At 42.5% G+C, this 18,112-nt stretch overlaps 1 protein-coding gene and 1 long non-coding RNA gene across 9 annotated transcripts in view; one reads left to right on the top strand and one right to left on the bottom strand.

Moving 5' to 3' along the window:
• Window positions 1-18,112, top strand: part of FRMD4A (FERM domain containing 4A) — a 357,548-nt gene that overhangs the window by 293,608 nt on the left and 45,828 nt on the right. For all 6 annotated transcript variants that reach the window (XM_015628212.3, XM_015628214.3, XM_015628213.1 and 3 more), the window contains 4 exons: window positions 1,376-1,459; window positions 8,137-8,202; window positions 8,417-8,474; window positions 10,251-10,337. In XM_015628212.3, coding sequence (XP_015483698.1) covers window positions 1,376-1,459; window positions 8,137-8,202; window positions 8,417-8,474; window positions 10,251-10,337 — 295 coding nt within the window. The remainder of the gene's footprint in view (window positions 1-1,375; window positions 1,460-8,136; window positions 8,203-8,416; window positions 8,475-10,250; window positions 10,338-18,112) is intronic.
• The window catches only part of LOC107204673, a 67,962-nt gene that overhangs the window by 47,065 nt on the left and 2,785 nt on the right, over window positions 1-18,112 (bottom strand). The window lies entirely within an intron of this gene.

Raw genomic sequence — 18,112 nt, 5'->3', positions numbered from 1 at the left:
AAATAATAAATAATTAATAATTAATGTCTGTAGACATGCCCAAAATGCCTGCTCCAGGATTTATGTCAGGGATTTACCCTATGGCCCAACCTAGCAATTAACCTGCAGACTCCAATTAAGACAAACCCACCTAGGCCTCAGGTAGAGCCTGCTGCTGGGATGTGCAAATGGAGAAATGCTGTGGGAAGATTTTTACAACTGAAGCAGTATCACCTCTCTACAAGTCAACATACAGACTATCCTAGGGACAAGGATGAAACCAGGGGTGATCTGAAATGTCCAAGAGCTCCTTGAGCCTTCAGCAAATGTCAGGATCTCTGGTCTACAGCCAGAGAGGTCAAGACTACCTGTATGCTTATCTACCAGCCCCGTGAGGGAAGCCAGTGGGCTGAGATCTGTATGGGTATCTCTGCAGCCTCTGGAAGAGGTATCTCTCTCTGCAGCTCCAGGACAGCCACACTTTTGGGTAGGATAAAGGGAAGGATATAAAAGCTTGCTGGCAAGAAGTAAGCCAATAAACATGAATTCTCTGGCACTCCTCCGTGTCCTGTCTAGCCCTCTTGGCTGTGTATTTCTAGAATTTTAAAAATTAATAGCAGCACTGCCTTCCTTCCCAAGCCTTTAAGGCTTTTTTTTTTTTTTCCCTATGTGCCCACAATTCCATGTGTGTTTAAAAGTGGGAAGGGAGGCATTTGGGGTTTGTAGGAGAAAATCCCATGGTTTCATTTCATCTGTGAGAATCTGCCTCTCATTTCATTAACTCTCTCTGCTCTCTGCTCACAATGATGCTGCTCCAGCTGGCCATTGTGGCCACTGGAGGTTGCAGGGAGAAGAATGGTAGTGAAGTGGTTGTGTAGGGAGGATTTGTGTAGCAGGACCCAAATTCAAAGTGGAGTGTTATCAGTGAAGATGCTATGCAAAGAATAGGTCACTGGGCAAGAGGTTAAGAAACAACCTGTGATGCTAAGAAAGCAAATTATTACCTTTTGCAGCAGTTTGTAAGGCATTAAATAAAGCTGCATTAGTTGCAGCTGAAAGCATCACTTTCTCTTCACCTTGTTTTTTTTTCCTATATGAACACGTCCGTGACACCCTGCTCAGTGACATGTAACATGGTGGCTTTTGTGTCCAGTCACTGGTAGGAAATGCTTCAACATAACCATCTGGGAGAGCTTCTCTCCAATTTTGATAATAGGGGGAAAAGTTAACTGGGCTGCCATAAAACAAATAAAGAGAGGAGAAAAAGGAAACCCCAGTGCCTTTTGTTAAGAAGGAACAGATGTAGAGCTGTAGCAGCCTGCCAGCTAGGTCAAGTCATATCAAATATTGTGGTTGTTTTCTTGTAGCCTGATCCTCCTTTTGAACTCTCTTTCAGCAATGAAGTTGTAAGGAATGAATTAAAGAAGCTGCCAGCCCTTCCAACACCAGCGCTGAAGGAGCATCCTTCCCTTGCTTACTGGTAATGTATCACTCTCCACAGTGTCTTGCGCAGGGCCTGCCTCTGGCAATGTGGTCTGAGAGTGGAACTGGGATGCAGAGATTCCTGCCTTCTGGCTCTGGGTCTGTCACTGACTGACTGCATGACTTAACACAAGTAGAACTACCATCCTGGACCTCAGTTTCCCTGTCTGCCAAATGCCTGGCCAAAAATCCACTGTAAGTGTGCAAATGTCCCAATGAAATCAAGAGACCGAATGTGCCATTTACATTCACAGCACTTTGCATTTGTGAAAGAGTTTTTCCAGTTAGAAATGTCAGTGTTTTGCACTGCCCTGTGTTAAGTGATTCAGTTTGATCTTGCAAGTCCACCCTGTATGGCACAGCTGAACTCATCTCCTTTTATATGAGTGTTTGGAGGAGGATGCTTGTTTGCTTTGTCTTTATGGCACTGAAAAATAAGCCTAGGGTAGGAGCAGGGTCACACTTAGATTTTACATGCCATACTCATACATTCTTTGTGCCACCTTGCATATCCCTTTTATCTGTGCAAATAGGAAAGAATTTGGGGAAAGACTATTCATTAAAGGGGAGATACTTCCACTCCATTTTCTGCTTCTTGCTCTTTCATGTTTACCTTTAAAGCACTAGGCTGTAAGCCTGGGGGTTGGATTGAACTTCTTTATCTGCTACTCTTTTAATTTCTGCATTTTGGTAATCTGAGGATGGCAGGGGGAAACAAATCAGTTTGTAGGCTATGATCTCAGTTCTTCTCTTTGCCAAAAAGGTCATCCTCTTCTCTTAGCATGACAACAACAGTGGAATTAACTGTACCTAATGTCAAGTCATAGGCAAGCTCATTGTGAGGTCTCCTAATCACTTTCTGAGAATATGAGAGATGCAGAGTCCCAGCTGAAATTAGGATCACTAACACAGTAACTGTAGATCATCACATTCTCCTGATGTTTCTCTCTAAGAACCAAATAAAATCTTCATGAAAAATGATAAATGTAGGCTGCCATTTCATTGCGGAAGAATGGTCTTCCTCTTAGGAGTATTTCTTTTTCCAAAAACTACTCCACATACACAAAAGCAGTACATTTCCAGGTGGCCTGGCTGATTGACAGACTGGGAGCTCAAGCCATCTCTAGAGGAGTGGTGGGAACAAGCAGACATTGACAGGGAGGGCAAATCTGACCCTTCAGCAACAACATGGCCTAAGGTCATAATAAAGTGCCACGCAGCAAGAGGAGCTGTGTAAAATCCTCGTGCTCAGAATATGAGTATTTGCATTTATACACAAAGTACAGCACTTGCAGCTGTACTTAATTTTGTGGGAGGTCTCATGTGACTGAGAACAGGTCACAGGTTGGGAAGGTGGTGTTGCCAATGGAGTAATAAAATCAGAGGCTACAGTCCTGTGACTCCCTTGTGATTTCATGTCAGTAACCAAGTCTCAAAGACCTCTTTAACATTAATAGTTCATTATTTTTTAATGATACCTTTTTTCTAAACACCCTCTGAAACACTTAATGCTCTCAGGAAGCATCTGTTGGTGAATCAGACAAAAAGCCTCAAAAGTACAGATCAAACTTCAGTGATCTAAGGGAGCAGATTTTTAAAACTGTGTTCTCTGACACTTCTTCACATCACGTGTAGGTTATGTACTGGATGCAGATTTCATCCAAACATTTTCTGTGAGCAATCAGTTTTATTCTTCCCTTCTTCAGCATTAGCACAAGCAGTCACAAGTGAACATCCAGCCTTGGAAAGGAACTTTTAAAACATTAAAGGTGGGATGGGTAATGGCTCTAGTTATTTTAAAACAGACAAACAAAAGAACTTTGTACTGTATTTTTATCAGCTGAAATGGATTAAGAGATAATAAAATGGATAATCAAGTAAATACTGTGATACCTTCGGCAAGATGATGTAAAAGACCTTCATAATATAATACATTTCCATCACACACCATTAAAAAGCATCAGCTGTTGCACCTATCAAATGTAGTGAGACCTGTGGGATGAGTCCCAGATTCTTGGATCAGCATATTTTGTGCCTCTGATTCAATCTTCATGGAGTCTCCTGGTTCCATACCCTTGGTGTAGGCGTTTCCCTTCACTGTCATCTCTTGCAGCTTTCTCCAGGTTCAGAATAATCAGTTGCACATCTTGTTCTCAAGCATCTTTTGGCTTCTCTGATTACTGATGAAGAAAGAAGGGGCTTTTTGGTGGTTTTGTTTGTGTTTCTTTTTCTTTTAAATGAAAGCTGAGCTTCTGGTCCTCCCACACAGTCCAGGAATTGAGGCCCTGAGTTTTGATTTCTCTTGGCCATGCATGGAAACAAACATGAAGCCAATCACAGAAACTGGAGAGAGCCTTTAGAACGTGTTAACTCATAGTGCTCCTTTCCAGACACTTGTCATTGCATTTTATCCATTTCAGATCCTCCCTAACAAGCCAGCCCCATACTCAGTTGTCAGTAATAAGGCAAATAAAAGGTGCAACAACACAAAAGTGAATGCTAGATCGAGATTTTCAAAAGACCAGGGGAAGATGGACTTTTCCCAGGTTCCTACAGACTTTGAATGGGAGCTTGTTTTTAGCAGCCTGAAGCATCAGTGTTGCCAGAGCACCCACCTCTGAAAATGTCAGTTGAAAATCACTGTTTAATGATTTCCTCTGCTTCAACACAAACCTGAGGCCCTGGTCCAGCTCTTGGCCCCTTGGCCTAAGAGGTGCTGGTGGCATCAGAGGGACAGCATATGACTGCAAATAAAGACATTTATTCAATAACATAATTAAAATTGAAAAGTCAGGTTTGAATAACACTAAGGAACAGCAATGAGTGGTCAGCTATTTATTAAAAAGCTCAGTGTGCTGGGAGGAGAGGGAGGGAACAACTAACTTTGAAAATCTGGATCAGATGATGAGAAACTCAAGGCTTGCATTTGCTTGCAAGTTGTCTGCTGTCCAGTTCTATAAGCTGCTGGGACAGGAGGGATTTCTTGTTATTTCTAAAGATCTTTATCAGAGTTGTTTGCTGCAGGATATCATCCATGTATTCATTTCTGCAGCTTTGAGGGAAATGCTTTATGAGCTGGCAAACAGACAGCAGTGCTTCGGCAGCCTCTGTGTCTCTGTCTCCACATTAGTTAAGAAACCTCTGCCAGCCCTGCACTGTGAATGAGTTTCTGTGTCACCAGTACAGCAACAAGGCAGAGCAGGGGGAGAGGAGACGTCAGCTGGTGGTCCCAGCAGTGTCCCAGCACTCTCCCAGCTGTCAATAGCAGCATGGCAGCTGCCTTGAAATGAACAGCTGAAATCATAGGGGAGCATGTTTATAGGCTCTGCTAATGCTCCTTCTGACCCGTGAATGATTTTGCTTGTTTTCCCTGGCATGTGCTGGGCTTAACCCTCCAACCCAGAGCTGGAGGCAGGAAGCAACCTCTGTGCTGGATGATCCTTCTTGCACAGGGCAGTGGGATGGAAAAGGAAGTTCAGAGAGTTATCAGAGGAGGGACTGTCACACAGATTGTTCTGACTGTGAATGTTTTTCCAGTGTGGACACTGCTAGCTGAGCTAGGTGCCCTCAGCTCCCTTTGCTGTCAGCAGAGAGAAGTAGCAGTAACCTTCTTCCAAGGAATCTGTCCAAAAGAGATTGGATGATTTGTGCTCTGGAGTACATATTTCTTTCCCCAGTGATAAGGCCAGTGCTGCAGGAAGGTGAAAGGCCACAGATCCCATTCTTAAATATGGCTTGATTGATAATTGAGGCTTTATATTTTTTGTCCAAAGGAAAGAAGAAACAAAGATGATACTTAACCTGGCACTTAACATCTGCAGATCACAAAACATTTTACTAAGAAAATCATCAGTACCCTAACAGAGCAATGGAGGTATAGCATTGCTTGCATTCGTTTAGAAGAACTGGGTAAAGCCTGGAATATCCCACATTTCTAGCATGGGTTAAAAACACAACTCTTTGTCCTGCTGTTCAGAAAGGCTCCCTGACATCTGATCTGATCATTTTGATGGAAATGGGCCATTGACTGACTTCTCTACCTAAAGAGTGTGGTCTAGGAATATATCAATTATTTGTAATAATAATAATTTGTAAGAAAGCAGAGCACATCCAGATTCACATTCCGGAATCCAGATTCCACATCCAGAATCACATTAAGTAATCAGCATGTCCAGGTACTTCTATCCTTTCCTTGAATGGCAGCAATATGAGAGCTTAATCTGTGCAATAAACTGCACAGAGTGGAAAATAAAGCTAGAAGTGTTTTCCACTGGAGAAATTCCATTATTTTCTGAGAAGTCACTCCTGGTTTGTTCCTGTCTGAGACAGAGGAATTGCATCCACATGTAATCATGGTTTTAAGAGGTAATTTCAAAGGGCTGTAAGCCCTCTCTGTCTATCTTTTTTTATTAAGAATGATGTTTTTTGGAGATTGTCCAATACTAAGCACTCATGTAATTCAGTTGTTGCTCCAAAAGTAATCCTGTTTATGATAATCATGGCAGGAGACACGGGCTCTGCCTTCATGTGCACACCCATAACATCTGTGGTACTTGCTCAGATCAGTGTGCTGAATATGGTTTCATAGCTGTAGAATTTAGAGCTTACAGATCATTTTGTAAGCATTGAAATGATTCTGAGGGATTTGATGGGAGAGCTGGACCATTCCTTTACCCATGTAATGTGTCACTGGCTCAGTCAGCACCATCTTCCTGCTGTGGCCTGCTGATGGGACAGCCCCAAAAGGGGCTCTTTTATTTCTGTAGGATGAATGGGAAAAGCCACTTGGTGAGTGAATAAGGAAAGCAGTTACTCTCAAATAAACAACAGGCTTGTGAGGGAAAAGCTGGCCCTGCTGACAATCCGACAGACTGTCTCTGAATTGCTCTTTGCTGCCTTCACTGATGTTTCTGGTTCTTTCTCTCTTCATTATTAGGGCTGCACAATCCACAGCTTCCCTGTGCCGATTCTTTCTAAAAGATGTTTTGGCTCCAGAGATTCTGGCTCTCTTTCTAAAAGAGGTTCTGTCCTCTCTGGCACAGGGGTGCAAATGGGGAAGGCAGCAATGAGGAGATACAGTCATGTTAAGCTGGGCTGGTGAAAGGCTTTGCAGTCCTCCACAAAAGCCTCTGTGGGCATCTCTGAGCAGCCGTGGTGAGGTCATCTACCACATCATCCCACACTGCTCTTTTCCTTAACACTGCCTAGCAATACAACTGGCTTCAGTTCTGCCTGGAGAAGGATTACCACATGGTGGACAAGTGAAAGGCCCCATTAGGGAGTCCTGCTGGATCCAGGAAACACAGGGAGGGAGGAATGCCAGTTCACATTGCCCTAAACCACATGCAGTGTGATGGCATGGGATAGACACACAAGACAGATGGAACTTCATGCGGGGCCAGGTGGGGAGGGCACTAAGGTGGCATGAAGGTAGTTTAGGTTTCCCTCCTCTCGGTCTGGCAAGTTCTGTGCAATATCTCTAGGGAACTCAACATATTCCCTGTCCTTGGGAATAAAATATAAATAAAGGAGCAAAATAAAGAGCAAGAAATTGGTTTTAAACCTGAGGATTTCAGTGTTTTGTCATGATAGTGTAGAAAAACAGGTCCTGTGTGCATTACACTGGATCCCTGGCTTATACTTTGCCCTGCTATGACCTTGCTAGCACAGCTGATTGTATGCATCAAATAGCTCTGCTGTCCATTCGCTGGAGAAGAATGAATGCAATTCTTTAAAAGTGAATTTAAATGTGTCTCTCAATCTGTCTTTTGGATCATGCTGATCTCTCTTGGATGCTCTATCTCCACTGCTTATTGGCACACACTCAGAATTGTTGTCTGATAGAGAGGCCCACTGACGTGGAACAGTCTCCACGGTTCACCTTGGATCACATGATGACATGGTTCATGTCTTCCTAAAATATAAAATTATCTTTGTCTCCAAAGAGCTGCTGGAAGTGGGCCCTGGCTCATGCCAGCTACCAGTGCAAAGCCAGGACACGCCTAGGAGAATGCAAGTTAGAATAACACAAAAGTAAGCAAAAGCACATGAGTACTTTAAGAGTAAAGAAACTCAAGTTTGAGTGCCCTGGAAATGTCCTGTCATTGTTGTTATTGTTGCCTCTGTGTACACTAGGAATTCAGCTCCTGGCTGAAAGAGATTGGTCCAGAGTACTTCCAATAGTGCACCTGCAGATATGCAGTTGCAGTGAGGAGGAATCTGTCAGGGCTATGACTGGCCACCAATTTCTGACAGTTCTGCCCATCTTTCAGAGGACATGATGGGCTTGAAAAGAAGTTACAGCAGTTAGGACAAAGCAGATCTTGAGCAGCTCCAACACACATCTGTTTGCCCTCAGTGTAGTATTGTGGGCATCATTTTTAGATAGGGAAAGGAGTGCAGAGAGGGAAAAGGTGGTACAAGTAGGCACCATGTTTGTGAGGAAAAGGGGTTCTTCCAGAGACCCAGCTCTTGGATAACCATTTTTATTTTCAGTCTGTGACTTCCCTTTTGTTTACCTTGGTCTGTACCAAATCCCCTCATCTAATGATTTTGCTTGGCATCTTTTGATTCCATCAGTAACTGTGTTAACAGAAGTATCTCTTCAGCTTTTGTCAAGATTTTTAGTCATGATAATGCCATTATATAAAACATCTTTTTTTTTTTCCTTTACAGTGAGGATCGAGTCATTGAACATTACAAGAAACTAAATGGTCAGACAAGAGGTCAAGCAATTGTGAAGTAAGTGAAATAAGAATGATTTCTTTGTGACCTTTGTTTTATTAGGAAGTATTTATACAGGACTGTAAATACAATATATAACTATGCTTTCCATCTCATGCAATGCTTCATTTTTAAGTATTTCTTGGCATAATTATTTATTTATCAAAGGTTTTTTTTCAGATCATCCTCTCAGCTTCTCAGACGTGTTATTCTCTTCTGTGTTGTTTTGCAGTTACATGAGCATTGTAGAATCCCTCCCAACATATGGAGTGCATTATTACGCAGTAAAGGTACGTGCTACAAGAAGGGTCCTTCACTGAATTAAGCTCCTGTTGGAGAGGGAGGGAGAGAGGTACAGCCATCCTGCTCTCAGAATACAATACACTGCTACTAAAGTCTTGTTTCACTTCCTGAGGTAGGATAAACTTATTTCAGCTGTGTGTGCATGTTTAGTAAATATAGTTCCAAAGAGGAAAATCCTGTTCTTGGAGATAAAGCTCTTGCAAGTCCTATTGTGCAGGAGTGTTCAGTGCAGTCAGCAGCATAGCAATGCCAGTGAGCCACCACCAAAAGGACAAGCCAGACACATCTCTGGCAGACAATCCTTTTTGTAGCTCCAGGGGGTCAGATCTTTCCCAGATGGCAGATCCATGAATACACATCTATGGCCAGCCATGACCTGCATACTGCAGCTCCCCTGACATGAGTTATGTAGATGGATACAGAGATTGTACATATTTTTAGTGCCAGAACAGTCTTGTACTCTAGAGATAGGTAGCACATTCTCATCCCCAAACAGCTCTCCACTTCTGCATGGACTTCATGCAGCTATTCATGAAGTCCCTCATTTCTTTTGTCTAATGATTTATAACCAAATTTTCAGCCTCATATTATTACTTCCCTGCCTGACCAGCTGTGTAGGTTTGGTTTGGTTTTTTTTTAAGTTGAGAAATCAATAAACATAGAAAGAAAGCTAGACCACATTCCCCAGAGCATATTCCCTCATTTATCACCCATGAAGTTTTGATGTGTTTCATCATTATCTCTGTGCACAGATCATATGGTTTTTCATACATCTGTAATGTCTTGCACACATGGGGCACTATAAAAACACAAATATCTGACTGTACTTGTCTCAGGAGATGTGTTTCTAGTCTATTACTTCTAATAGGATATAATAATAAAGTTATTATTATTTCACAAAAAACATTAGTCTCATCTTTTCTCAGAGGACAGGATCTCTCCAGCATCCTTTGCATCCAGATCTCTTGGACTACTCAAGAAAAATCTTGTAGATTAGGCTGGATGTTCAGTCTTGCAAAGACTTGAGAGCTATTCCAGTGAGTTCCCCATGGTCAATAAGCAGCAGTGAGCAGCAGTGAGGCAGCAAATATTGCACATAATAGGGTTTGCTTCTGCCTGATGTGGGGGTTTTGGTTTTGCTGTGTTTTACCCTGCCATTCTCTATCACATTAACAGAACAGATGTAATTTCATTGAGGACTTCAGCTCAGTAAATTGCAGAGACTGGGATCAGATATCGGCCATTACTCCATAAGGACATTTTATTGCACACTCAGACATAAAGCAGTTGGGTCTGAGCCTGTCAGACCTTATCACTTGGTAGCTCTCAGATCCCATTACTGCTGCGTTTTCAAGACTAATGCTAAAATCCCTCCACATAATTCAAGTCAGCTGGATGATTTGCTTTCCTTCCTCTCCAATCTCTGAATGTTCAGACTGAATAATTTACAGGGAAGAGAAAGAGGATGCACCGTTGCACAAGGGACCCATGTCAAACCTCCTCACCTCTCCAACAGCATTTTGAGTAACTTGATCATATGTGATGTATTTTAAATTGTTTTATATGTCATGGCCAAAAGTGAAAGAGATCTCTTCTAAACACTATGGAGCTTTGTGACTTGTGGGAACTTGGCAGGGGGAAATTTAACAACACCCATTCAAATATATTCCTTAGAAACAAATCTTCATCTTGAACAACAGCACAGGAAATCTCCAGCATTTCCCCATCGTATTGAATAGGACTCCCTCTGTTTTCTCTTTCAGGACAAGCAGGGAATTCCATGGTGGTTAGGACTTAGCTACAAGGGGATTTTTCAATATGACTACCATGACAAAGTGAAACCAAGAAAGGTAAGTGTTTACTTCTCTACCAAGGTCTGGGCTTGTCACACATGTCATAGCTTGAGTCAAGGGTGTGATGTACATCAAATGCTGGCATTGATTCATGTGATTTTTGAAGGATGTTAATTTTCTCCCAAACTTGTCTCAATGCCTGCAAAGAATTAATGGACAAAGGTATCTCATAACTTATTAAAAGTTGTGGAGTTTGGAGGAAATAAGCATAATTTACATTTCTTTTTTGTGTGATTAACAAGACATAGATGAGAACTCAAGGATTGATCCTCTCAGGTGTTAGAGGCCTTCCATTCACTGGCAATGGTGGATTGGGGGTGATCAGCTAACCCTTGATACTGTGTTGTCAACCCATAAATGATACCAAACCAATAAATGATCTGAGAGAGAAAGAGATGAAAAGACAGGAAAACTGCTTCCATTTATTACAAAAAGAAACTTGCATGATTTTCTCAGGACCAGCATTACATTTGATAAGCAATGATTTTCCTAACTGAAGAGTTAATGTCAAGGTAGCAGGGAAAGATGAATTTCAACACATGCCTAAAAAAAGGCATGGGAAGCTCTGATTCTTGAGTTCAGCCTATGAGGGGGACCTGTGTGTTCCAATTTTCCCACCTAGGATGCCATCTAATATAAAAAACCTCATCCCTGAGCACATGCCCTGCAGGTGGGAATGTACATTCTGTTAGCAACAGTGTTTGTTGCACTGCAAACCTGTGGAGACATCGGAAGGCAAGGCTTCAGGCTTGCAGCCTGCAGAACTGGATGATTTGGAACAACTAGGCAGCTCTTCTCTGGATACAAAAGCTTCCATAGTGAATTAATGTACTGTATTTCTCTTTGCACTGTCTCTGTACCAATTCTTTCACATCCTCTGGTCACATTCAAGTTGGACACTGCCTGGTGCTCATGGAGCATCTTCTATTAAAATGAACTAGAATCAAGGTTTTGGTAGAAAACTGAACTGCTAAGGAGACAGCAAGTGCATCAATTAGCCTTTTATTCACTGAAGGCTATTAATGGGACTTTTATACATTAAAAGAAATTACGAGGAGAGTAAGGAGGTCTTCACAAAGACTAAAAGACACATCTATTTGGGATCAATCATTACCTGCAGGACAAGCCATCCTCACACAACATAGTTTAAAACATGCCTAGACTAGGTGTTTGCACCCACATATCTCCAGTAGTGCCAACACCCCAGGGAAGACATGTACTTAAAAGATGCCTTCAGAAGTCAGTCTATGGAATAAAAGCATTCCTTTGGAAGAAATTAATGCCCTGCCATGACAGGACTCAGCCTTTCACACGTTATAGCAATTATTGTCAGCCCTCTTGGGATGAGAAGGTCAGTGGAGAGCATCACAAGGAAGGAGAGAGGAGATCAGGTCCTCTGACTACATGAGAGGAGACACATTTCCACCAGCAAGGTTAAGCCTCCTTTCTCAGATTCTCTGCTTTCTCTTCTCAGCTGTTCGGGGTGATCTACTTTGTAGCATTGGTTTTGGAGCTTGATAAAATCTTTGCCAGCCTCTCTGTGTTCCCACTAGCCTTCCTCTAGCACTCACACTGCACCTCAAATCAGGGGCTTTAGGCACCTCTGATCCTTTTTCTGCAAGTGTAACCCTAAAAGTCAGGGTGCTGGTTTTCACTTTATTGGGAATTAGTTTCTATGGTCTCAGCAAATCATGTGAGAAGTCCAGCAGACCCAAAACAATGGTGCTGCCTTATGTATAAACCACTAAGAATTGTGGCAGAAGTGGTCATTTATCTGCGAGGGAAGGTTGGGTGGGAAGGGAAAGCAGGAATTTCCTGGCTTGGATCTGTTCATTGCCACAATCCAGAGACCACAGCAGTGAAAGACAGCCTAGATGAGCATTTCTCTGCTACATGATGCTTGCAAGCCCCATCTGTTGGCAGAGCTATTCCAAAATGAACAGCCTAAATCAGGGATGGGACTTGGACAGAGTGGCTGAGGCTTCATTATTTCTCCATGGAGTGATTTTACCTTCTGTGGAGCAAGTAAAAAGACTTCTTACCCTACACAGGTGGTAAAACCCCTCTGGCGAGAGCAGATCAACTGCCTCAGCAAGGTGTAGTGTTTAATCCTCTGCTAATTAGATTGTAAAATTGCACTCGATAACCCTGGTATCTGGGAGCAGCCTGCCACGGTATCTGATGCATTTCACTCCACCAGCATGCGCTGGTTCAACTCTTTGCTGTGCAAACAGGAGGGGTAAACCTTACTGAACTTTCTACGAGGTAAAATTAGTGGGGGAGGAGGAAAGAGATTATGGCTTTTCTAATCTATAATATTTTGCTCCTGCACACTGCCGATGCCAGAAACAAATTGAAAACTTACAATGGAAAAATAAGTCTCCCTGGAAAAAACACAAGCAGAAAATTTTAGCAAGAAACCAGCTGAAATCAAGACATTTATATTAAGTGCAAATAAAAACCTTGCTTGTCTTATGAGGGAGGTTGTAATGTTTTCCTATATGTCATCTTAGATAGATTTCCATGTTTCTTGTGCTTGCGAGTAAAACTGTAATGCACACTAAGCAGCTGAACCTATCTCGGGCGATCCCATTAGCAGTCACTCAAAACCATGATTTCATTAAATTGCTGGAGTAAATCAGCCATGTGTCTCTAGAAAACTAACCAGGTTTGTCAGCAAGTTAGATGAGACTGGAGAGGGGAATTGAGGCTGACGCAGGGCCAGAACTTCATCCTGCTTGCACTATTCTCACTCAAGCATCAAGTTCTCCAGCATTACTGGGGATGAAGCTGAGATGGGTATCTGGCACCTAGTCCTGGGTGGTTCAGATGGGAATGCAGGGCTATTAAACTGGAATGCAGTTGTACCTAGACTGCAGAGACTAGTGTCTCTATGTTTCTATTTTTATGTTCCTTCCTGCCCATGCTTGAATTTTGTGGAAGCCCAGAATCTACCCAAAGCCATCACTTTGAGGGTCAGCCTTTTCCTTCTGTCTGTTGAGGGCTAGCTCACAGACTCAGCAAACCCTGTCAAAGGCTTCCCCTTGAATGTTGCCTGTCCTATTGCAAATTAGGTTCCTATGAGTTATAATTTGATAGCTGTTCATTCTTGGGTACAAAATACTCGCAAAAGTTTTGGTATACTACACAAAATCCAACGTTCCAGCTGAACAAGAAGGAGTATCAAATGTGAAAAGATGGCAGCTGTCCTGCCAAAGATATATTGAGGCATTCTGGAAGTTGGGCTTGTGGAACCAGTATCATTTGTGTAGTCGCAACTCACAGCTTCCAGGATGGACAGAATCCATTTCCCTTTATGTTAAACTTAGCTTCTACAAACACTTTCTTGTGAAGAGAAGAGACCAAACCCTTTGTTTTCAGAGGAGGGTCATTAGAGGTTTTTCTGCTTGAATTTCAGGGCAACTGGAAAGAAAGCCAAGGCACTGTAGCACCCTAATGTAAGCATTTGTCTGTGAGTGGTGTGTGTCCATTTCAACCAGCACACAGAGATGTGACTCCATGCCCAGAGACCTGTACACAAAGAGCTGCAGTGTAGCCTGGAGCTGTGAGATCTGCACACCCAAGTAATAGCACTAGGCATATCTTTGTTGTTCTAGTGAGATATTCCCACTGATTTAAGAGCCCAAAGGCATTTTTTTAGTGCACACATCTTAACAGTTAGTAAACAATTAACTCTAAGATGAAGAGTGAATTATTAACAAAGTCAGCCAAAGGACTTCCATATGGAAGATAAAAAACCAGAGAAAATGTTCAACTTATCACCAAAAATAAAATTACCTTAAAGGAAAGTCTGGTAATGTTTAGTTGCTTTGTAAGAGATATGTCTATATAGTGTTATCTCATTTTCTTCTATAGAAAGCTAGTGGCAATGAAACCTAAAGTGAGCCTTTTTTCTCAGACTCGTAAACATTATCACTGCTTACATTATCTGGTTACTGAAGAGAACCCAAGGGAATAAAGGTTTTTAGAAATAAGATAAAATGTGAGGCATCACAAAATTCAGCCATTAACATAACTTGACAAAAAATGTCCTTGTGACAGCCAGCAGTTTCTGCCATTTCTTCTCAGCATTACCCTTACTCTGATATTAAATGAAGCATGCTGTGAGAAGGCTCTGTCCCTTGCCATAAAATCTCCACAACAGTCTTTGGGATCTCATGACAAAGAATTTAATTTTTAGTTTGTAGTGTCATCAGGAATCCAAAGCAAAAGTAACCGGTTGACTTCCCATTTAAACATACAAAAACAAGAGGCAAGTTGGACCCATCCTACCAAGCAATGCAGAGCACAAGTAAATTCAGTAGTTTTAAGTGTCTGATCAGAGAAAAATCAACTGCTTGTTGAAAGCCTGAGCAAAATAATCAGCACATAAATTGTGTCCAGAAAGTGAAAGATTGCTGTCCGGTGCCACTTGGCCTTTTCCAAACAACAAGAGATAGAGTGAACTTTCCCAGTTCCAGAGGCAAAATGAGATATTTACACAGGAGGAGCAATAGCCTAATTAAGAGTTGCTTTATTGCAGAACAAATAGATCCTCTCTGCTTTAGGGCATAATGAAGCATTGTCAAGTCAGTAATTGCATTGATGGAGTGGTTAAACTTGTGCTTCCTGTGGTGAAGGAATGACAGACCAGTAACTTAAAAAAACATGAAGGATTGATGTGAATGTACAGAAAGTAGTGAATTATGGGGAGGAGGAAGCTGACAAATTGCTCTCTGTCCTAACTGATCATAGAACACCGGGAGAGTCAAAAAGGCAAAAGAAACACAAAATTCAAATTAGTTACAGGGAGCCAAATTCACTTCCACAGCTCCTTGCCACATGATATAATAGAGGCCAAGAGTTCAGAAGGATTGAAGATAGCACTAAAGTGTGACCTTCCATCCAGGGTTTTAACACTGAGTTGGTTATTTTCAAAGAGGATTTTAGGAGGGGTTATAAATCCTCATGTCCTAGGAGGGTGTTTGATTTGACACCAAGTTGGTTTCTGTTGTCAGAGGTATGGAGCATGTGTCTCACTCCTCTTGTTGGCATGCTGCTGAGCCACAGGGTGTATTCAGAATGGGCTGGATTTTCTCTAGGGCATCCAGAATCAAGTGAGGTCATAAAATGTATTGGACTCATGTTTCACTGGGCTTCTCATCATTTTCTAGGACCTTTGCAAACACCTTTGCATTGCAGACAGGGATAGAAGATTTCAAATTTACAAATGATAAAAAACGAGCAGAAACCATTTCCAGGAAATACTGGTTTAAAAGCTCGTGGAGTCTCAGTGGCATTGCTGTAATAAATTATTCACTGTGACTAGCAGGCTGTTAAGGACTACCTGCTGACTCCTTCTGCTGTGTGCTTTCATTTCTCTTCCCATTGCTGATCCTTCATGCTTCTTGGGTTGTGGACCTGGCTGTAAACTGAACCAGTCTTCATGTCACAGTGGGTTCAACTCATTATATAGTGCAGCAATTCAGTCTTGGTTTAGTATTTGGAAATGTGGAGCATGGGAGGAGGGAGCCATATACAAAGCAAGGTTCCTTACCACACTGTTTCTTTTCATAGAGAGCAGTTGCTCACCCAATTTCTGTCCTTAAACATAATACCCAGACCTGCAACCACTGAAGAGCAGACACAGATTAAAACCTTCCCCTGCTGAAATACCCATTAGACAGGAGACCATGTTCTCACCAGCACCCTTTTTGCTGCTGTTTGCCCTCGGTTTGGGGTTTCTACCATCCAGCACCAGGCACTTCCCCTTTCAGCACCCACTATTACCTCCATGCATTACCAGTGTGCCAAAGAGCTGCCAAACACACTGGGAGGTGAATAAATGACATCAAAGCACACTGGGCTGGAAAGCAGGATTATGTCCCTGACACTGAGAACTTCTACAGGATTTGGCTGGACATGCCACTGGGCTGTGATTCAGTGAACATTTCTTTTGGCAGCAGTATCAGCTGAAGTGGCCTTCAGCACTCTCCTCCCCCATCACAATCCTGCCCCCACTGCTCACTTCCTCCCCTGGGCCCCTTCCTCAGCCATCCCGGTACAGTCATGCAGTTGGGAAGGAAGCTGCCCCAGAGAAGGGATCAGACTGGCTCAGCACCACCCAGCCATAAAAAGTGGTCACTCCTAATCTCAATCAGTTCCCAATCCCATTCACCATCTGACCCACAAACAGTATGCTACAGCAAAGCTGTAGGAGCTGGATATGGATACAAGCTGCGTAAATCACAGCAGCCAGAGAAAGAAGCAGCCCTTAACCTACACAGTAACTTTGTGGAGTGAGACAAGAGCTTCACAGCTCAGAAGAAGTTGGAAAGAGTTCAACTGCATGGAATTTGTTGTGGTTGAACAAGGATGAATTAACAGTTAGGTATAAGGTCATTATCACCACTTTTTCCTCCTCATAAAAGCTGATAAAAATTTGCTTCAGTGTGTCTCCAAAACCAGGCTGATTTCAGACAGGTGAGTAGATTATCTAGGTAAATGAACTTTTTTAGAATCATACAGTAGTCATACTCAATTTCCATTATGTAGGTAAATAAGTAGTTACAGTGCTTGCAAACCTTAATACATAGTCTAAGGCACTGCTGCTTTATAAAGATACCAGCACTATTCTGGTGCTTTAGTGTGCTGTGGTGATAGATACCATTAGACATACAGTTTCCCAGGGTTTTCTGTGAGAATTTACATTCAGATAGACTAGAGCATGACATCCCATCCCATGATCTAGCCAAGTCAATCCCATGACTACCATTAAATATACGAGTAGTCCCATCAAAATAAAACTCCCTTTTCTAAGTCCTTTGTTGTATTCAGGTCTTAAAGAGTAATTCTGTGTAAAAGCAGCAGCCAAGTCTTAAATGATTCTGCAGCACACAGCAGGAACTTCAGCAAGATGCAAAGACAAATCACTCCAACAGCATAAAGTGAAACAAATTGGACCTCAGAGCCCTGGAGTTAGGGTGGAGATCTGGAGAGAGATTGAAACCTCCTTGAGCACTTATGCTTGGCTCTGAAGTGGCAGCAGACTCCTCCACACCCCACCCTGCTTAGATGCTGTCTCTAAGCTCACCAGGGCTGCTCCGAAGGTCTGGGCACTTTTATCATCAGATGAAGCCAGGCAGGGGTCCCACAGCTTGGTGGTTGTGGCTGTGACTCACTTTTAATCAGTGGTCTGGACAGGAGGCTCAGAAGGTTCACTGCAGCCATCACCATGAGAGTGGGATTGCTGCTGCCGTGGCAGTGCCCATGCAGACACCCAGCATCACAGGGGTGTTTTCAGTCACACAAACTAATGTGCATCGCCACAGCATCATGGGATGAGAATGATGATTCCTATTTTTTGGTTCCAAGACAAAAGTACTTAAGTCACTGGAGAAGATATGAGGATCCTTGGGAGAGAGACTAGCAGTAATGGTTTGTGGGCAGCATAAATCCTTCTAGGGTGCCACAGCTAATTCATAGGTGGCAGACTGGACATCCTTTATCTAATACATAGTATATTGTGCCAGAAAGGAGAGCACTTCAATGCAGAAAGATCCAGTCATTTTCATGTCCTTTCAGAGAATAAAAGGGAGAAAGTTTAACTTAAACCAATGAGGAAAAAGGATTCTTTGTAGACGTATTGATTTTGACACACACAGCATGGTGACAGCAATGCACAATCTAGCAGCAGCTACCAGATACGTATGTGCAGTGAAAGTGGATTTGGTTGTATATAAAGTCAAAGTCTGATCTCCCAGGCTGTGTGC

The sequence above is a fragment of the Parus major genome, chromosome 1A, assembly GCF_001522545.3.
Source record: "Parus major isolate Abel chromosome 1A, Parus_major1.1, whole genome shotgun sequence".
Classification (NCBI taxonomy): Eukaryota; Metazoa; Chordata; class Aves; order Passeriformes; family Paridae; genus Parus; species Parus major.
This window is presented reverse-complemented; position numbering and strand designations above follow the sequence as displayed.